Below are 22,440 nucleotides of genomic sequence, written 5' to 3' on the forward strand. Positions count from 1 at the left end.
GTTTCCCAGTTCCCATTATTTCATACTTATCCTTTACCTTATTCTTGGCTATCTGATGTTTTATGTTTGCCTAAGAGTAAAGCACAAGACTAGCAGAAACACTAGCAATCAGTGCTGTGTGAAGGGGGCAAGGGATGCCTTTCAAACTGCTGTCAGATTGTGCTTAATTTATTTCTGTTTATATAAAGATGCACACACATTTTCATCTTCAGGGTCCTCATTCATTACAGCAGGAGCTTTCTGTGGTTATTAAGTTTTAGTACTGCACAGCAACCTGTGCAGTTTCAGGAATCAGGCTGATTGAATTACACAATTAGGCAACCTCGCTAAACAAGGGGGGAGACATTTCGGCACTGTTTTTTCAATAATAAAATTGAATTTTGTTAAATTGTCCAAAGTTTAAAAAACTGTAGGTGCCAGTGAGGAAGAAAGGTGCTCTGTAGTGGACAATAGCGTAGCAGCCCAGTTTCTTTGTCTCCAAGTGTGGGTGCTTCCAAAAGTGTGCAGAGAGGTATAAAACAGGTAAGATTACAGGGGATGCAATACTTCGAGAGCTAACAGAAAAAAAAGAAGTCAGTGATTTTATCATCAAAATAGAAGTAATTTTAGTATTGTTATCTGCAGTGCATGTATTTGTCACACACTAAATCACTGTTATCTGCAGAATGGAGATTCTGAATGGCAATGGTTTTTTTGAACTTGTACTTCTTGCTCAGATGCTCAGTAGCCATGAAAAGTGCAGGAGGGGATGAATGAAAGTGGGGGGCAAAGTCAGCAGATGTACATGCATGTTGTCCACCAATCTCTGGTTAAGCAGCTCAGAGTCTGTGGTTGGACTTGCTTTTCTGCAATCCTTGAGGCTACTACTCATGCAGCTGTTGGCTCAACAAGAACTGGGGAGGGAATTGACACATAGGAATAATTTTTTAGTCGCAGCCCTGATTCAAATAAACCTTCACCTCCCAGTCTCACCTATAAGTGTCATTAAGAATTTTATGTAGTTTGTAAATGAAAACTTTTGGGGATTGGCTGAGATTTGTCTTGTTGCATATAGGTGTGAGCCATGGTTCTGTCCAGTGTAGTAGTTCTACAGCCACGCAGGGCTGGCCTTATCTTCTGCTACTGTACTCTCATCGTATCATATTTTTATGAGGGCTTTTAACAAAAATATATTTCAGCTCATGAAATTGCATTGCCTTGAGAGTGGAATACCACCTGTTCATTACCATCCCGTTCTCTCAACAGCTTTTCCACAAGCTAGCTTACACAACACCTATGATACCTGAATTTTAAACTTATTTTTTGACTTTGTGTCCTCACTGAAACATTGTCAGAATTCTCTCATATATGATAAAAAAGAAAATACTGAGCAAGGAAGTTCACAGAATACACATCCACTTAAAACAAAGCTGGAATGCTGATACAGTTCCACGGACATCTGGAAAAAGTCAAAGATGGGTTTCCACATCTATCCTATGTCATTCTGGATAACAATAAGAAAATGATATCACATTTCCTCTTCAGAGCTCACAGTTGTTCCTGTCACTTTCTTTTTTTTTTTTTTAACTATAGCAAAGAGTGAAAGGTTCTGCAGCATATTGTATTGAATTGGCACATAATGTATTTAGTCAAAAGGTAAAAATTAACATTGTGTTTTGCTATGTCATTTTCTTGGAGAAGAGCAAAAATATTGTGCTCTTTAGGTAGTGGCAGCTCTTGATTTCAAAGACTTCCAAAAGTTGGTCGAAGTATCAGGTTTGTTATTTTGGAAATATTGAGTTTCAACAACATAATGAAATTCAGTTATTTTATTCCTTTTTACAAGACTTACATTTTGTTGTACAGTAATCTAGTTATTGTAAACACTATGAAGCATTTACACTTTATTAGGATATTAATTTATGTAAAGGGTATTTAATTTTAAATGAATGTCTCATTAGCAGTGGTTGACATGACCTGAATGTCATAAAAGCCATCCTGCGTATATCAGTGCTGGTGCTACAGCTCAGCCATTGCACACACTGCAGTGACGTACCGCCGGTGCTGAGTTAGTGAGAGAGAACTGCCTGCACTTGGTAGCTCACTGTTTCCTAGATGCCCTAGATTTCTTTTCTGCTCTCTAAAGCTTTGATGTATGTAACAGCAGTTAGGTAAAAGGTACATTGTTAGGCTGTTTTATGGAGGCAGAATACAAGGCTTGGATGAGTATCTGCCCATGTTGTGCAAGGATTATTTAGCAAAAGCAGTCACAGAACCTTGCTTTCTGTTCTCTCTTCAAAACTACATGATATATAACTCTGACGATGAATAAAGGTTAAATATCAGACTCACATGACATTATGCTAGGTGTCCTAAGATTTGCTAATAGGGTTTCATATTTTAGGTATTAGTAAAACTCACCAGATTATGGAAAATTGGAAGAATAGTTCTCATTTGGTCTGCTACCCTTCCCTCACTGCCTTCTACATGTCACACTGACTGCATTCATCTCTGAAACCTTCACTGTCATGTTCTCTTCTCTGAGTTAGAACCACTGCCAAAGTGCGCCCATGTTTATAGAGGGTTTTTTTTTGTTTATGTTACTGTTTGTGGTACAAATAGCTACTTTCACCTTGGACTTGTACCTTTTTTTGGATGTATTTAGTTCTGAGGTAGTATCGTCTATATTTGGGTCAGTGCTCACAAAGTTTGGCTTCCATAATTTTCTATTAATATTAATAAAGCCCATCCCCCTAGCATATGGGATGCAGAAGACACTGCAAAGCAAGCTGTTATAGAGCTTGAAAAGGTTTATGAGCTGAAAAATTTTAGTTTGGAGGGGGAGTATAAACTTTTGCAATTTCCAAATGCTGATGCTAAATCCATTCAGATGTAAATCAAACCCATCAGGAGCACTCTGCTCTTTAGGTGCTTTATCCTAGCATGTTTTTATTCATTATTCCTTCCTCAGTTGGAGGTTGTACATGAAAGCTGTTAAAATGAAATAAATAATGTATTCCTGTGAAGATGATTAATATATTTTGGAACTCAGAAATGGTAGAAAAGTTGGGTAATATTTCAGCATAAATAACAATGTGAGTAGCTTTTTTGTCTTAAAATTCCTAGTCCAGGATGTAGATAGTTAGGTCATAATCTCTCTGGAAATTTCCCAGTGTTGGCTAGGCTTTGAATGATGATTTCTGTTACTGGAAATCTCGTGCATCTTCATGTAGGGTAGAGTCAAATAATAGAGGCTTTGAAATGAACAGCATTAATATATGTTTGGATACATTCACATATATTTCATATGGTTTCATACATCACGTCCATTTCACCTGGACATTTTTTTTAATTGGTGTGACGGTATCTCACTTGATGCTTCCTTTTGAAACTGCATTAAATTTGTTGCACACTAAAAATATCTTAGTGTTAGAAGCATTTGTGTGGCTCCGTCTGTACGCGGTGCTATTTTGGGAGACCTCTGTGACTGGTCTGTCTCTGCTGTTGCTCTTTCTTGGGAATTGGATGTCGCTTTCCTGTTTAAACATTGGCATTCAGTCAAGATATACCCATTTGCAGTTGTTTTCCTTCGAGTTTGCGACAATTCAACTTCCTTGCTATCAAATCTTTACTGATATCTCCAGGAACTGTATGGAAGCCCTCAATCACTGCATGCTCTGTGGAAAAGCAAAGATGAAGATGAAATACCTCATCAAATAATTTTTTAAGCCATTACTAGAAGGTTTCTGTGAACAAAGCGACAACTAAGATTGTGTTCAACATATATCAAAAGCAAAGGTCTGAGAACCACTTATGCAGACGTCATAAACAAGAACCAGGATCCCATGCAGTCCCTGGTCTTGCGTCATTACCCCAGCTCATAATAAGTTAGACTGGATTTTGTCAGCAAATATCATCATGGCTGTGCAGATACCTCCAGGTGACGGAAGAGCACATTTAATTGAGGATTGGTGTGTTTTGACCATGGAGAGTTAATTCTCCTTGGTGCACAAGAGGTTGACCAGTTGCTGGGAGACAGAGAAGATTTTCAAGTTCCCTTGCATAGACAGCTTTTTCATATTGTAGTCCACCAACCACCTGGCCTTGAGCATACCTTGCCTGCTGGCCCTTGAGAGGAAACTTCTCTGCATGTGAGTATTTATTTCTTACTATAACAAAATTAATGAGCCAATGATCCACTTTCTAACCTATTTGTTTATCCTTATGCCTCTAGTGGTACCTGCAGGAGCAGCATAAAGCTATCTCAGGGGTCTTCCTGCAGATCTCCCCTTCAATTTATCATGGTCTAGTTTTCTCTCTTGCTCAGTGTTTTTTTCCTAGTAGAAAGTATGCTAGTTCATCAGCCAAAAACACTAACAGGATTTTTGCCTACAAAAGACTTACTGTGATACATAAAAAAAATCAAGCAGTAAAGTACCAATAACGTAAACATGTAATGTGCTGAATAATCATTATAGAATTTCACCCGGAATGTGTATCTGTCTGCAGAGGTGCTCAGCTATGGATCTAACATGCTGCTAGCAGAGATGCTGATCATCCCTAAATAGGAGCTTCATCTTTCTAGTTGTGCAGGGCATCCAGTGAGACCCTCATGTTGAAGAGCATTGGTGGGGAGCTCCTGCTGGCTTTCCTTCCTGTCTCCCTCCTTCAGGGTTCACCTGCTGATGGCTGCCAGCATGCCAGGATCCACAGCTGGCCCATGGAGATGCAGCTCCCTGTGCATCAGACACAGTAATAGTTTCTCCAGGGTCAGTTTCCAGTCCCTCAATCAGATGACTAATTGGCCTTTTTCACCTTATTTAACTTTTATCAGGTACAAATCTTGATACAGCAGTGTTATCCTCATTCATGTTCACTCACTGTAGGGCAGTGTAGTGAGAAGTGCAACAGGATGTACAGAGTACACCAGGGTCCAGTTGCTCAGCAGCCTGAATCCACAGAAACCAGGCTCTGGTTTCCTTCTGTATCTGTAAAATCAGTTCCTTTTGAGTAAATTGTACCATTTTTACTTCTTGTCATCTAATGTAATTTTCTTAATTGGCTGATTGCTTTATCCATATGCCAAGTATAAGTCAACTGCCATGGAAGTGTCGTTCATTAGCTGCATCTATGTTCACTTAGCCCAGCATATCTTTACATGCTGTGTTTGAATTTCTTCTGCAGTGCATTTCCTCTTGCAGTACCACATATATCCTGTGTAGGCCCTCCCTAGTCCTTTGGCTACAGATACGTGGCTTGTTAGAATAATTGGAGACCTTGTTTTGCAGTTGTGCTGAACTCTCCTTTTGCTTACATTTCAAAGTATGCTTCCTGGTTTCTGCTTCCTGAGGTCAGGAGGAGGTCTCCCAACATTAACACTTCTTGCAGAAGTGCAAATGCCATGGCTAACCAGTTTGTCAGTAAGCATTTGAACGGAGTATTTGAATGGAGTATTTGTGTGGCCCCTCCCTGTTGACACTGAAAGAATCTCTTGAAAATAAAGCAGAAAATAAAAAACTGTTTTGGTAGTAATTTGAATCTCATAATCCTGATATCACTGCTCGGCAAATCCACCTTTTCAGGCATGTACGCCAACAGCTCACTCCAAAAGCTCTCAGGACATTTCTAACAGCCGGGAGTTCTGGTACATTTTAGGTGTACACAGAGGTTCCACTTGTCAGGGTTTGAGACACTTGGAAATAGCAGTGAAACAACTTCTTTTCTTTGGTGACTTCAGTACTAATGGTGTAAATAGGATGGAGATAGGGAGAGCTGTGATACATGCTAAATCAAGAAGTCACTATTTGTTCATTTTCTTACTTTATGTGGGATTTGCATGCAAGCAGAGGATCTCTTCCAGGACACAGCCATCATCCACAGCCATTCTGTTAGGCCGGTTTCAAAGAGGAAAGGACAAGGGAGACTGAGAAATGTATAGATTTGTTGGGCCTGATACAGGAGGAAGTGGACAGTGTCTCTGTCACTTAGAGCTACCTAAAGAGAAACTTCCAGCCATCGGAGGAAAGATGAGAAGCTGCATAAGCATGTTACTGAACCTTGTGATTCAGCATTGCGCCCAAGCTCAATACATTCTAGAGCCTCATTTTCTCTCAGCCTTTCCTAATATACTGGATCTTAACAATTCACTCAGCTTGTGTGTACTGTCTGGTTGCAGATTTTTCAAGGCAAGCACTGTCTGTGCATTTCTGTGTTTTTACAGCCCCCAGCCCAGCTGGATCTCACTGTTACCTGGTCCTTAGACACTGCTGATGCCAGCAAATCCACCAGAAAAGATATTTTCCTTGAATTTAGAAAGTGAGTTTAGAGAATGGAATTCCTGGCGCAGGAATGCATAAAATGCAAGATATCTTAAGACAAGTCATTTAGATCCATGATGAGTTTGTGCATAAATCAAAGTGCAGAACTATTTCGTAGGTTTCCCTTTGACATGTGTGTTGGAAACATACTAAAATTACTTTTATTTCCCTTTAATTCTTCACTGTTTCCTGTGCAATTACGTATTTGTGTCCATTTGCCTTCTGACAAGTTTTAATGCATACTTTTCAGCGTACAATGTAGTAGAAAGTTACATTCACCTCTCAGACCTAAGGGCTAAATCTGCCCTCAGCACTCACATCACGCCATGAAAACTGCTGAAGAACAGCAGTCCATAGTTCATGTGTGAAAACCTGTCAACCAAAAGCTCCTCATTTGTGCCCATTTTTTTATCTCTGTTCAAATAAGTAAGGAGTATAAGGTATTACTTTTGACATAGCGTGCATATTTATTTGTTCACTGTGGTGCAGAAAAGAAGCTATTAGTTATTTCTGTTAGGGGTTTGACCCCTTTGGCTGAATCACTTGAGCTGGCTTGTTGCATTTGTTCTCATTTTGCAGTTCACACCCTCACCCTTTAACTTTCCGCGAACGTGGGCCAGCTGTTGCACCTGTACAAATCCCGCTGGGCGCTCTGCTCTCAGGATTGGTGCCACGATGCAGGGAAGCTGTATTCAGCAGGGTCATATTAACGTTAGGAGTTAAGATACTATTTGTCCCACTGGTTTTGGCATGACTCATGTTCAGTAGATAATTAGAACCTCATGCCAAACTTTTGCTATTCCTGACCTAAAATGGAGCAGTTATTTTTTTTACATGTGTTAACTATAATTGCTACTGGGATTGACAAATGTATTACTAATTCAACAATTACTTCGTTATGAGGCACTAATAGGAAAAAATTTGCTTGAAGTCTAAAATCTCTCTCGTGAATTAATTCTTAATTCTGTACATAATTTTGCCTTGAACAGGTATTTACTTAAAGCTATAAATTGCTTTAAAATCTCAAGTAATGAGTAACTAATGCCATATGTGAAAATAGGTTGGATTAATAATGAATAACCTGATGAATAACCTGCAGGGCTGCGTCTTCTCCTTTTCTTGTACATAAGTAGTTTTGAAATGTTTTGTTTTGTTTTTTCTTGTTTGGTTGTTGTTTTTTTTTTCTTGAACTAGAGTGGCCAGTTTTTACATCTTGAGACAAAAGCAAAATTCTTGAACAATTTGAACACAGCTCCTCTTCCACAGCTGCAATGAATACTGGGTGCTGGGGCTGACCTAGTGCAGGGACTTTGACCTGGACAGCATCTTTCTCTCCTTGGAAGGAGGTGGAGAACAGGGATGTAGAAAATAACCGTCTCCTGTATCTATCTACCTGCACATCCAGCCTTAAAGGTGTGAGGGATTTCCTTTGACATTTGTGGACTATTCTTGGGGTTCCTCCATGTTTTTCCTATGAAAGGTTGGCCTTGCTTGCCTCAAGACTTTTTTCTCTTTGGAGTTCTTGGCATGATAAGTGTTTCAAGCAAGGGTCGTGAAGAGTCCAAATTTTCCCTCCCACTACGGGGAGGTATATTAGGATGCGCTGAGTAACACTGGAAGAGGAGGAGGAGGGGAAGCAGGAAGAGGAGTGCAGTTTGCTCTTCTGTGGCTTGAAGAGATGGCCACTAACATTTCATCATTTTTCTGTAAAGAGCAAGTAACAGTAGCAATAAGGACTTGCCTCTCTTGTTAGCAGAGTGATTCACTCAAATTCTAGAAGGTGTAAGGTGAATTTGACTAAATTTTTTAGAGCAACAGGTTGCCCCCTTTTAAAAAGGCCGAATGTTCAGATCGTAAAATCGGGCAGTGACATTTGCTGCTTTTTTGGGTGCCTTCTCTGGTGTACACAGTGGATAGTAAAACTGGCATTTAAAAAATGCAGCAGCAGGCTGGAAGTGTTTCACAGAGGCCTCCAAATATCTGTCAAGTAGTAACTGCTTTTGATCATAGCTTCTCTACCTTGACCAGTAGTTTGCAAACTTTGCTATATTGAATATTTGTCAAGCCATCCAGTGACCCCTTTACTGCGTGTTGCTTTGTTAAGTACGAATGAAATTATTATAAAATTGACACTTTAAAAAAACTATGCAGATTTGTGAAGGTTAGTCTGAGATTGCAGATTTCTGATACCTTTGAAGAGATCGCATATTCCAGATCTACTTTCTCTATGTAATTCCTGTGGTTCCGATTTTCTAAGTCCTTGGCCTGGTGATACAATTTTCTCTTCTGTCAATAAGGATGCTCCAGTTAACCATATCTGTGGGACTAGGTTTTGTGTTTGATTTACATTGCAACAGCGGACAGCGCACAAGCTGTCTATATAAAAGCTGATGCTCAGATGTATCCCAGGCTGACTTTCACCAGCCAAGGCCTCTGCTGGAGTACTCTCAGTACTCTAAGTCAGTTCTCAACCACTTAGAAACAAAGTACATTTTGTTAGATTAGCATATCTACAATAAACCTTTAAACAAGAGTCATGGAGATGTGCATTATTAAATGTGCACAAACAAAACCAGGGAGATTGATAACAGATAGCTGTAGTCAATTTTTGTCTATGAGTTTTAGCATTTTGGAGTATACTTAGCTGACATCTTTCATTTTGCGGTGGGAACAGGTTGTGTATCTGCCAGGCAGAGCTGGCCCTCCTGTCACAGCCACCCAATTCAGACTGTGGGCAGCTGTGTCGGCAGTGGGGAGTGGTGTCCATAAATCACCCTCCCACGGGGCCTCTGCGCAGGGAGGAATGGGAGGTGCTTGCAGACTGGAGCTGCTTGTCAGCAAACCCCCACTGATGTGCCAGCGGGTGCATAGCTGGCTACGTATAGATGTGACTAACACTGCTGCTTGGTTTAATCTGAGCTGGCGTGAGGGGTGAGATGCTGACTGTGATTCAGTATCATCTGCTTTGCAGCCTGATTTTGGAGGCCAGATGTTTTAGTGCAAACATCTGCGAGCACAAACAATTGCAGCATCCTTTTGAAGTGAGTCCCACTTGCATCTCCATGTGCTTAGTTATTAGTACCTGGAGCTCCCTGCCCTTTTCTCTAGAGCCCTCTTCTCCCATAAGTAGGATCAGTTAAGCATCATTTTGTCCTTCTGTCCCATAGTATGGTGGTGATGCCAAAGGTGTAAAAACTCCAGGAAATCCACCCTGGAAAATAAAATTTTTAAGAGCTGGATGAAATATTACTGACAGCCCTTATTTCTTCACATCCACTGACTTTAAAAAGAAATGTACCAAAGTGTTGGTATGAAATACAAACATGGATTAGTGAGATAATAGAAAAAATTTTTTTACTATTTCTGCCACTAAACCTCCTTTCCAGGATAGTAATTAGAAGAGGTAAATGTGCAAGTTTTAGACTGTGAGTTAATTTTTTTTTTCTCATACAAAGTATCTTTAAAGAAGTCACTCCAGGTAAAAGGTGATTAAATTTAGATTAATTTAGATCTAAATTAGGTTTAGATTTAGTGCAGAGTTTGGCATTTACATCTCTCTCCAATATAAATCAATGTTCGTATGTATGACTTGTTCTTTGTTAGAAATTGATCCCTTTTACACTTTCAGCCACTTTTCCTATTGAATATATTTTCCTCTCCTCCACCGCTTTGCTTCTCTTTCAGCTTGTAGCTGTCCCCGACTGATGTGAATAGCTCACATTTGCAACCCTGTAAAATACACTCAATGTGTTCCAGCTGGCAAAGACGAGAAATTTTGACAGGCTTTATGCCTTGCAGAAAATGTTGCCAGGATGCCCTGATTTCTACATTCAGTGTAAGCAGTTTTGTAAAATTGATGCAGAGAAAAGTTTGGGATGAGTGAAACCATTTTAGAAATGGGGCCAATATCCTTCATACAACTTGAACTGTAGCATTTTTGTTGTGTCTTATTTTGAGCAATATATTTTTTAATACACCCATGAAGATGCTTTATAAACTGCTTGTTCTCTAAGGGCGTTGATGGCACCTATGCTCCTTCACCTGATCCCACTTTGGAACCTTCCAGTTCTTTAGACCTGCTTGGACTGGGAGAACTCATCAACTGGTGCTAGCTTTGAAGCGTTGCTGTTGTTGGCCCTGTATCTTTGAAAGGAAACAAACAATACAGTGGGCTGTTTGTCCCTTTTCTATTAGGCCTGACGTAATATCAATTCTAAAGTCAATGAAGCAGCACGTGAATAAATAAAATACTTGAATTAAAAATGCACTTGAGAGTCACACGTCTAAATTGCCCATGGTTTCCATAACATGAAAATCCCTGCTGACTAGGAAATTATTACTGCTCATCATCCTCTTTGGTATTTGCTCAAAAGGTATGTATCTGTTAATACCCTAATGAAGCACTTAAATAAAACACATTCCAGTGAGGACAAAATAAGCACACTTTAAGTAAGTGTGAGAATACTCTTGTCATCTAGTAACTTATGAGAATGGCAAAAGTTTCAGTGCTTTTACTCTTTTTTTTTTTTTTGGCTTAAATTTAGCCAAACAAACTAAATGGGAAGAAATTACTCCTGTTACGTCTAATTAAGCACATAACTGTAGAAAGAGCAAACTATTTGCAAACTATTTGAAGCATGCGAAACAAAAAGCATGGACCACTTTTGAAAATAGGAATGATTAAGCAGCCCCATGATTTCTTTAATTTGTTGAAAGTGCTCATGCTATTTGTGGCATCCTAATGAAAACTAACTAAGTGTTGTGAAATTATCTGCTAGTACAGTGGATGCAATCCTGCAGTCTGTTATAGACGAAACTGAATACAGTCACATAGCTTTGGATCCCTGTGAAATCTGTCTGGGCAATTCTAGTGGCTCGACCATGGCTATTTCACAGGTCATGAGCAGAGCATGGATCAGTAATGCTTACCTGTGGCTCTTGTCCCCTGCCAGGGGCAGTGAAATCCAGCAGATGTCTAGGGTGCACAGGGGAACAAGTTGCAGGAGGCAAAGCCCATGACGCGGGTCTCTCCTGGCTTTGCAGAGGACACCGGAATTTGTGTGCTTGTGAGTTGGGAGGGAGAAGTGGGAGCGAGCAGGGAGTCTCTGCTGTTGCTGCATTTCTCTTGTGCCCCTTCAGGGCCTCGGTGAGACTCCAGCTGCCTGAACTCCTTGCAACCCCCTTGTCCATGTGGGGTCCTCACCCAGGGAGTGGCAGCACTGTTTTAGAATGTCCAAAAGTGAAGGATAGGGCTGAGTCTGTGACTGGCCCCTCACCACCTTCTGTTTTCCCCAATTCTTTTGCCTGTTCCATTTTCCCTGGGCAGCTTAATAGCTACACAGTCGATTGTCTCTTGACTGAGAGGAATGGGAGCTGGAAGGCGGGTGAGCTTTGCCTTTTCAGTTCTCACAGACTAGAGCTTTGGGAAACTTTGAGTGACATCACAGAATTGTAAGCTCTGCAAAAAGCAAAGAAAATGAAAACTAAAGAAACCATTTGTTCAGTGGTTATGTGTTTATACTTGTCAGCTGAACTAAATAAGGCATATTTATATTTGCTAGGGAGGAAAAATAACATCTGCTGGAAGTGTTTCTTTCTCCCCGATTGTTTGAGCCTGCGTGCCTGCTTCACACTACTGCCCAGGGGAGCACGTCCTCCTGCATCCAGATTTCTCTTCTGAAGAGATCTCAGGGCCTGAGTCAGCTTTCATGCCCCAAATCCCTCGCTGCCTGGTGCAGTCACTGCTGCCTTCTCTTAATGGCACGCAGACGGGAAGAGAGTTTGAAAGCACTGTTTTCTGCTTCTGTGGCGGGTGGTGTGCTAAGGTTGTACACATCTCAAGCCAGTTTTCTGAGGTTTATTCTGGATATCATTTTTCACATGTCACTTCAGGTCTTTGTATATAGTGTCTTTTTAGCCACTGAAGCAATTTAGGGTTTTTTGCTGAAAAATTTGAGTATGGGCATATCCTCAGGCCTACCAACAATGAGTTGCTGTCTTTGTCATACTATGTGAGTGTTTCCTTAATCTGTGAGGGAAATAATGTGAATGAAATAGTTCTTTATTATTTTTAGAAAAAGCTATGTAAAAAAAAAAAAGCCATTTGAGAGAAAAGGTGTGCATTACAAAACGCTGGTGGAGTCAAAGATACAACCACTGGAATGATGTTTTTTTGTAATCTGGGCTGGTTCCTCCTGTTTCTGTGCAAGATTTCGTAGTTTCCTGTCCTTACTTCTCTCATCCATAATTTCTTGTATATGAATGTGCTACTGAGAATAGACTGCTTATTTATCTCCCCCTTCCCATATGTCTATGCTGCAGAATTTGGGAAGAAGCGTTTGCCTGCCTCTCCTTCTTCTGATGAGACAAAAAGAGAAAATGAGACAATGAAAAGCAAATTCCCTGCACTGGCACACTGCATACATTCAACACTGCAGGAAACTATGTCGACATTATTATTCATAACAGTATATTATATTACAATAAAACTAAGCAGAGGGTAGCTCTAGAAATTGGAAGGATGCCCGTCAATTACGCTTTCAAGTGAAAACCTTGCCTCTAAGATGCTATTTAGCAGACAAAGCAGTGTTGGTTTGGGTGGGAGAGGAGAGAATTTCTCTGCCAACAAAAATGGAGAAAAATTTCATTTTCTTCAGGTTTATGAAAAATAAAACTTACTACAAGTTTTCTTTAAGCTCTTTTGCTTTTACTTTGAAGACCAAAGCAAAGCCAGTCTTCCAGATTTGAGAAAGGGCCTATTTAGTTATTATCTGGCCTCCTTTCAGGAGGCCTGGAGCAGAACTTCAGTGCTTTTAAGCTCAGTGACTCTCTGACTTGAGATTGACATCCCCCATGGCAATGGCAGGAAATGTTGCCTTCCTTCAAGGCTGCTCCTCAGAGCCCTGACACCCTTTTGTGCTGTAAAAAAGAATAAGAGATCAGTTTTATCTGTGGACTGTCTGATTCTTTCCCATGTTACTCCTGCAGTGTGGTTCTGTGCTGGTGACCTACAAAGTTCTGCTTCGCACAGTGTATAAAGTCCTTTTCCTCATCCTTTTTTTGCAGTGGTCTCCTGTTATGGAGAAAGGGGCACAAGTCTATTTAAAATACAAAAGTAAAAGATGCCAGAATGAATTCAAATCCCCAGTATCCTCGGAAATTTGGGTTAAAACCCACCAACCAAACATTACAGCAAACAAATAGATAAATAATAGATTAAACAACAACAACAAGCTTTCCATTAACTAGCTGTCTCAGGTTTCACCTGAAACACATTCCCCAAAGATTTTCTAGGGCTGTGGGCTTTGCTGTTTTGCTGCCTTATTCAGGAAACAAATTTGAAATGAAATGAGGTTAAAGTAAGAGTGGTTTTAACCAGGTGTGTGTTGCAGGGAAGATTGCTTATACGTGTTTTTGGTATACTATATCTAAGCAAACAAAAGACAACACTATTCTTATGAAACTATGGAACCTGTCAACCTTGTGAAAAAGCTGATTAAAAAAAAAGGTGAAGCAATTCAGCCAACTTAAATTGGCTTTATTACCTGTGTATCATTTTAAACAAATCTGGCATGGAAGGGCAAATGTAGAAAGTACTTTCCCAAATTTTCTTTTTCAAAGTTATTATTTCTTCCACACATCTCTTAACTTGCTATTTAATTAGTGAGTTGTCTTCACATATAAACTGGTGTGTATGTTTCTCATATAAAAATACATAAACTTCACCTTTAAAATGAGCTGTGTCCCATTTGATATTTTAGATTCTGAAACTTTTTCTTCGTCTGCTCCCATTCTCCCCAAATGAATTATCCACAGAACTCTTTATTCAGCCAAAAATCCACTGAAAGCTGGTATGAGTGGAAGGCAAGCAAAGACTTGCAACGTCTGGTCTTCATTCTTGATATGACCTCTTTCTTGGTATGTATTCAGTAATCACTTCCTTCATCCAGCCAGAATCCTAGACCACTGGCCCTCCACTTCTATTTTACCGGTGGTTTTATTCTCTTCAGTATGGACAGCACACCGTAACAGACCAGATTTTCCCTTATTCCTTCTCCTTGAGAAGTTGTTTAAAAATAAAACAATCTTCTGTTGTGCCTTAGAGAACTGGCTCCCTGGGGTTTTGTGGGGAGGGTGGCTGTGCTGGGCATCCAGTCCAGCCCTGCTTGTACATCAGGGCAGTAGAAGGGCTCCTGCCCGCTATAGTGGATGGGATACAGACCAGAAAACAATCCTAAGGGTGAGCACACTGACCTGCCCCTTCATCCCTCAAGGTGACCGTAACTGGAAAGCTTCTCTGGGGTCACCGCAGGACTGGGACTGGGAGTGGTGGGGTGAGCTGTATCTGCCTTGGCAAGCAGCATAGTGTGATAGGAGTGAAGCAGATTGTGCAGAGTCCCTGGCCGCCACACGGTACATGTTTTGAGTGGGGTTTACTGTGCATTAGCTCTGGTGTGGTCATGCAGACTGACTGCCCATTAGTGGCTGAAACACAGCAGTTGCATCCTTGGGGTGTGGTTTAGTTTCATGTGAAAGGAATCCAGTTTGTGCACTTGGAGATCATTCTGTCATGCAAGCAAAAGCACGGTAAGAGACTTGCTCAAGAAATACTCTCCTGATCTGAATTAAAACACTGGCATGCACACAGCAGAGTAGTAATATGCTGTATTGAGAGACCTAATTTTAAAAGAAAGTCATGTCGTTATCCCAGATGATAAACTGTGGTGGTCAGATTACAGAGTGATGAGTGCAGAATGCAGCCTAGGTAGTTTGAATTTATTTCTCAAAATGGACAGATAGATGCTAAATGCCAAGGTAGCATTGTCTGGTGCCACTTCACGTGAGATAAACGATCATTTCTGTAAGAGGCACATCATATATAACTAGCTATTGGACAGTACAGGTGCTGTTTGTTTTAATGTCCTGCCATTACCTGACAATGTACAGGTAAGTAAGTGCTAATGATATCTCTGTGGTACTGTGGAACAAGCAAGAAAAAGGTCTTTCTTATGCCACATGCATTTATTTAGTCAAAACTACTAGTCTGTTTCATAAAACCAGTGGTTTTGTATTGATTAAAAAGCAAAAAAAAAGTAGGATTTCTGAGAAAACATGATTTTTTTTCCTTTGGAAGAAAATAGAAGTTTGCTACTGGGGACAAGCAACTGGAAAGACTGTTATTAATATATGAAGCTGCTGAAAACATGTTCCGAACAGTTTTTATCAATTGCAGTTGTGTACATTTCAGCTAGTTAACTGGTTAGTAAGTACTAAGGTGGTCAAAGGAGAACATACAGCAGAGCTATGTTCCCCAAGCCACTGCAAATAGACTGCAAAACTCGGTTTATACGGTACGTGTGTCTCTACTGAAAGAGAACTTCTGGCATGACAGGCCAGTGTGTTCATCAAGTTGGTTGAGAGTTTTAAGGTGTGGATTCAGATACTCGGGTCCCCAACTAGTCCATCTGGGCTATACTCTGTGAACCCTGTTCTCTGCTACGTTGTTTGAGAAACAGAGTTGAGAAGTGGCACACGCAATGGAAAGGTTTAGCAAAGTGTTTCTGTCCATTTCTGGAGTATTCTGTAGCACTGTTTTGTATCTCTTGAACATGTGAAAGTTTGGGGGAGGGTATTTTTTTTTTCTGGTTTGGAGAATACTAGTAAGTGTCACAGACTTCAGATCAAAATTTGGAAATTGGTAGGACTATTCTGACTAGTACAAAATCAGCAGTTCCTCTGAAATTCTTTTCTTGCAAAACGTTAGGGAAAAGATCAATGCAGTTGCTATTCCGAGAATAGTAACCTGTTTTTAATGTATCATAACAGGGTTATGTAGGTCATGCCTGCATGTAACTCTCATGAGCTAAGTGTGACTGTGCTATATCTGGTACCTTGCTAGTTCCTTCCAAGAGCCTGGGTGACGCTCTGTGATACCACATTGATGGGCTTCAAAAATTTTTTATTACCTGTGAGTTGATGTAATTTACAGATATTCTGTCCTATTCCATCACTGAAGATCTTCATACTATTCCCATTGTATACTTGAATTCTGACAGTCTTACTTAACTCTTACTGAAAAATGTCTTTTGGTTCAATTATGTCATACTTTTCCCTCTGGTCCTTATGTCAGATCCCACTGAGAAAAGAATGTAAGAATTGTTATCCTTACTGTCAGAAAGCCTCAAGAGCAGAGCAGAGCCAGACACAGGCATGTAGTTCTTAAAGTAGGCACTAACTCTGGAGAAGTGATAAGGTAGCAGGGCTGTGGGTAATCACTGCACACGGTCACAGGGACCACAGCATCCATAGGGACCCTCGTGCATACCTGCATGGGGATGGCATGCATTTTTGCTGTGCATTTACAGCACATGCCGTCTTCTCCCTGAACAGCTACAGGCCTCTGCTGTACTGGCAGATAGGGCTTAAAGTGAATAGTTGTGCAATCTCTGTGAATGGCTGAAAATCACTTAGCCAATATTTTTCGCCAACATTAGACACTTTTAAGATTCAGCTGGACAGGGTGCTGGGCCATCTTGTCTAGACCATGCTTTTGCGAAGAAAGGTTGAACCAGATGATCCTTGAGGTCTCTTCCAACCTAGTATTCTGTGATTCTATGAATACGTTATTCTGTGTTTTTCCTAAGCCTACTACTGCGCTTCAGCAGCTAGGCAACTTCATGGTGTGTAGAGGCGAGCAGCCTAGCAGTGGCTTATGAGTCCTCTCCTTCATAGTAAGTTCAGAGTAAGTGGAGAGTTGTAACCAAACCAAACCAAATAAGGAAACTGCCATAAAAATGAAAGCCTACCTGTCAAATATGACAACTGTTCATTTCAGAAAGATGTTTTTCATTTTATCTTATTAAATCTCATATTCTTTCATTCTTATGCTAGGATTTCATTGAGTGCATATGTGAGCATGATGTGCATTTTACCATTGTTCCTATTAAATGTGAGTAGTAATTCTGGAAGTACATTATGCTTCATCTTTCTGAACAGTTTTAAAGTTAGCACTGTTAATGTGAAACAGAATCTTTGGAACAGATGGGAATGGTCAGGCATGCTGGAGCAAATATTTGGAACAAAGGCTTAATTACATGGGTACCAAATTAAGGCATTCTTATAAACAGTTTTGGTTTTTTTGACATGGTGGTAAAAAACAGAAAGCAAAGAGAAGCCAAATTAACTTAGCAGCTGAGGTGTAGCAGTGGATTATTCTGAAAGCCAACAGGTGAATGTTTTCCACAGTCCCAGCAGAGAGGAAGACTGAATTGAATAGCCAAATTCCTATTGATTTCTTTGGGAGCAGCATCGAGACTTTAATTCGTGAAAAACTCCTGTTTTGATTTTAATGAGAGTTACGTGACCTAAATCTTGTTTAATGTTTTGGAAGCACCGGGTAAGATTTAAATAAAATAATAAGTTTTCTAGACTTTTAATAGCGTTATTCTTCTTAGTGCTGCTGTTACCTCAGGGTATTTACTTTTTGGCTGTTAGTGCAGTGTAGAAGTTGATACTATTGAGAATGGAATTGGCAAATCTTAAAACAGAATGTTTAGATCATAAACATTTTAAAATAAGACTCCATAAAAAAGATGTATTTTTTTTTTTAATATGAAATGTTAGTTGTGTTCTTGGCAGGCTTTGCTTGAGAGGAGTCACATGCATTTCAAAAAGTGTTCTGCTAGCCAGCTGCGGCCAAAAGATTATTTCAAACCAGTGGAGACCCAATTCCCTTTTCTCTTTTGCTCTCCCCATCCCCCTTAGGACTCTCTATATATCATACAACTGAAGTATAGCCAATCATGGGGTGAAAAATTCATACAACTAGTATACACAACGGTGGAAAGCATATTAAAACTGACTAAAGATGCCAGTACTAGTCTGTGCTTTAGAAGTACTGTTGAGATTTCTTTACTTCAGCACTCTTCAAATCTTCAAACTTCAAAAACTGTTGAATACTCTTTCGGAGCCAGCAGAATTGCATAAACTATATGGAGAATTGCTTGTGTCTGCCCTGCATTTACCTGTGGAGTGGCATAGCCATCTTTTTAGCAACGAGTTGATTCATCAGTGCTACATGAAACCAGATATACTCCAGGGGCGTCGAGCAGGTAGTGGGTTTGGGAGATAACTCATGATAGATGGTGTTAATGGAGTGGTTATTTATCTCAATGAAATATTGATGTTTTGTTGTGCTACATGATTTTTGGTTTTCATGTTTATTTGAAATAAATGTGTGTGTTTGTTGTTCTGCTTGAAGATGTCTTTAGAGGATTTCTTTTTATAAAGTATGAACTTAGTGTTGATGAAAGGTATTGTATGTCGGTAGTTGTGTAGGCAGAAGTCTTGCCTCACCTCAAGCAAATACAGGTACCACATTAGAAGCTCCCTGTACTGATCAAACAATGTGCATTGTTCAGTTATTCCAGAACAGAACTTGACTCATTTTTTTTCCATAAAGTGAAGGTAGAGCTTTCTCCACCTCAGTTTTGAAGCCTCTTACCGCCGTGTACTTTGCTGGACATGGGCCTGAAAGCCCTGCCTGCTTTGGACTGAATGGGGACAATTAAAAGTGTTTTTACGTTGGTTACTGGCTGTAGCTGTAACAGTCCTGGACAGAAAAGCTTTGTGTCCATTGCCCTAAAGTATCATTAGAAAAGGTTTTTAGAGCCTTTTTGCTGCAAATACCTGTGTAACTGAACTTTGAAGTGACTGGCTGTGAGAAGTTGAATGAAGAAAGTGTTCCAGAAGAGTATAATGTGGTATACTGACCATGTTTGGAACCAGTTGCGAACCTACTCCTTAGCCAGCCCAAATCCTTCCTGTGTGGAGAGAAATGTCGTACTTGGGTTGATTTTAGGAGCATATACTTTAATGTAGTTTCTTCTCCTCTTTCTATAAAACAGAGATTAATACAAGGAATTTAATTTCTATAGGCCCATGTTACCTTCATTCTTTGGCTGTCCAGTTAGGAACTGTGAAGGAAGCCTTGCCTGACATAGGCCTAGAAGGAAACTAACTTTCTGGGTTGTACTAATTTCAGTTTTTATTTGCTCAGTCTGTGATTTGCAAACCAGACAGATACTAGATAATATTTTACAGAGAAATTGTATCATTACTTTAGAAATGTACCACACTGTCCTTGAGCTAAGCTGGAATATTAGTCAAATGGGTAGAAAGACTTCTGTTGCTAGGTTTAAAAATAAAAAACAAACAACAAAACAAACAAACAAACAAAAAACCTCAAACCCAATACTTCTTAGAAGTAGAGTTTTTAGATTTTTATCGAGAGCGGCAGCTGGTGTCCCAAATTCAAAGATGAAAAACATCTACTAGGTCTTTCTTGAATATTTAACATGCTGCAGACTAGAGGTAAATACTGTGCTACAAACACAGCAGGTCATTGATTTCTGAGCTGATACCTTTAACAGAATGGAAAGGTAATGATGGTAAGAGATACATCTGCAGAGGTTCTTCTGACTAATAATATGGTGTCACCACATTTCCCATACTAATATGGCAAGTAGGACTTGGATTGTCAGTGGAATCTAATACGTTATTTTCTTATAGTCTTTGTATGGGCACTTGCTGCACAATATGCCTTTAATCCTGAAATTCTCCAGATTTAAATCCGACAAAGTTGCTTTCTTTCATGTCTTTCCACTCTTTCTCAGTACTTCTCGGCAACTTTGCTGTGTGTCTTTGTGTTTCTCCAGTGCTATTAAATGTCACTCACAGGGAATCTGTTTGTTCCTAATTTATATTTCCCTTTAGGTGATGGACTGTATCAGCAACAGGAGTTATTGCCACTTCTCTGCTTTCAGTTTAAGTACGATGAAGCGTTCAAAAAGAACTGTAGTTGCTTACACTACATGTGGTCCTGTTAAGTTTCCCACAGGAGTGTGAAAAGACATAGAGCAAACTCAACCCAGCTTCATGTCCTCCTACATATTTACCTTGCAGACAAGCATGACTTGAGATATTTGTCCTCTTAGTAGCCTGTATTTATAATGACCATGTAACGGTAGCAAGAGACTGGCAATAAGCAAAAAACTACCAAGAGCTGAGAACTGATCGCCTAATGCTTGTGGTGTGTGGGGGTTATTTTTGAGAAAATCTAGGTAAAAGTTGTATTAAGTACATGAGAAATACTGAGGGCAGTACTTCAGATGAGTCTGCCTATACAGCAGTTTGTGGGTCTGAGTCCTTACTTGTTTTGAGAAAGAGTCCTTTGCAGCTGTTTGTATGAGTATGAAGGGTTAAACAATAAAGCAGAACTACGTCTTCATGCTTTTGCTTAAAAATAAGAGGGCTGGATTTCAGAAGGAGCTGTAAAGCTTTCAGCAAGAATCAGGCGAACACAACAGTGAAATGAAAAGCTGAAATGTGAAGAGTGCGTGATGTGAGATGCCAGCTCAGCGCTTTCAGGAGTCATGTACAGATCGCATTGCTGTAGGAGAGGAGACCACCCTTGGAATTGCAGTGAACTGTAGCGGTGACCGGCTGCTTTGCAATGTAAAGGAGTCATATAGGCTGATAACCCTCCACACAGTTATGTCACTTCTCTTTAGCCTCTCTTAACAGTTCTTCACTCTGGGGAAAACAGATGTTATTTACAAGTACTTCTGTAGGGGTAGAAAAATCATCTTACTATACAGATCCCAGCTGCCCAAGGAAAGGAGAAGAGTAAGACTGTTCATACAATACAGGTTCTTTACTGAGGGTATTTGTTTTTTCTCCTCTTTGTGTAGGTTCAACATGGGAGAAAACATTACGGCAGATTGGTTTTGAAAGGTAAGTCATAAATTTGTTTCCTTAACAGTGCAGAAATGAAAAGGAAGAAAAACTGCATGGGCGACTTTGCAGAATTATTTATTTTAGCTGATTGAACGTATCTGTGTCCTCAAATTTAGAGAGGGAGTTACGCAGTGTCATGAACATCTATGTTCAGCTTTTCTGTTTATGTCCTCTTCTCTTTCCCCAGTCGCTCTGAAGCAACTTATTCACCATATGAACTTGGCTCATAAAGTTTTTTGCTGGCGACTATATAGCGTGCTAGTATTAAAAAAGGTGACACACTATTTGGGCAAAAGCCTTACTTATGAATGAAAATATTGCTCTCGCTCATATTATTTTTTCCATGAAACTTCTAACCTGTGATGTATCAGTTGACAAAAGTAGATAAAGTTGAAAGAGGACCTAAGCTGGCAGAGAGCTATTTAGCATCAGAGGAGAATTCTGAATTCAGCATTCCTCAAGTGCAAGAACTTCTTGCAGCCAAACTTAAGCACAAGGTCATCATACCAGAAACATATATCTCTCTTGGAAATTAAACTAGGCTCAGCCCAGTAAAGAGTGATCTGATGTTGAGTTTTCAGATGCTAAGTCTCATGTTTATTCTTCTACAAATGGTAAGCAGAAGAATCTGCTCTCCAGTTGAATAAAGTGTTGCTGTTTTCCTTTAATAGAGTGGCTTGCAGTTGTACACCAATGTGCTTGGGTCGCTGTTGCTAATTTGATATTTTTGAGGGGTTCTTTTTGATAGGCAGTCTTTTTTCTCAGGTTACATCCAATTTGGTTTCTTGATGAGCATTTCATTCAACGTGATATACATGTCTGAAGGGCACTACAGTAAAATATTGATTCTTTCATTGCCCCATTCTTCTTTTAAGATTACAGTTTAGCACCTGCTGGTGCTGTTTGTCTCCATCAGAATGGAAAACAAAATTAGTTTTGAGGACTGATAGAATGAATTGATACCTTGGGTCAATGGTTTGAAACTGCCAATGGAAAATGGTCAATTTTTTTTAAGCTGAGTTCATTAGAAGTTCTATTTGTGGCAATTTCCAACTTGTGAGGTGTTTCAAAACAACAAGGTGAACCTACAATAGCTGTGTACATGCAATGTATGTACCACATGAAACATGGAGAATTCTTAACAGACTGAATTACAGCTGAGAAGCCTGTCTGAGAGGTGGCAAATACGTAGAAGAGAGTACTGTGCAGATCCTGTTATTGCCATTCTAGTTTGAAAAGAATAATGGCTTTCAGATGACACTTCTGCACCCTGAGACATTGATTGTCATCCTGGAGTAACTTTAATTGAAGTAGCACATTAGTTAGCATGGATGGGGTGAAGATTTGA

At 39.9% G+C, this 22,440-nt stretch overlaps 1 protein-coding gene across 9 annotated transcripts in view; it reads left to right on the forward strand.

Moving 5' to 3' along the window:
• The window catches only part of PIEZO2 (piezo type mechanosensitive ion channel component 2), a 311,173-nt gene that overhangs the window by 126,539 nt on the left and 162,194 nt on the right, over positions 1-22,440 (forward strand). For all 9 annotated transcript variants that reach the window (XR_012659159.1, XM_075084668.1, XM_075084662.1 and 6 more), the window contains exon 4: positions 21,047-21,089. Coding sequence is in view for 8 of the 9 variants with exons in the window: in XM_075084668.1 (XP_074940769.1) it covers positions 21,047-21,089 (43 nt within the window). In the remaining variant the exon portion in view is untranslated. The remainder of the gene's footprint in view (positions 1-21,046; positions 21,090-22,440) is intronic.

This window comes from Phalacrocorax aristotelis, chromosome 2, assembly GCF_949628215.1.
Source record: "Phalacrocorax aristotelis chromosome 2, bGulAri2.1, whole genome shotgun sequence".
NCBI lineage: Eukaryota > Metazoa > Chordata > Aves > Suliformes > Phalacrocoracidae > Phalacrocorax > Phalacrocorax aristotelis.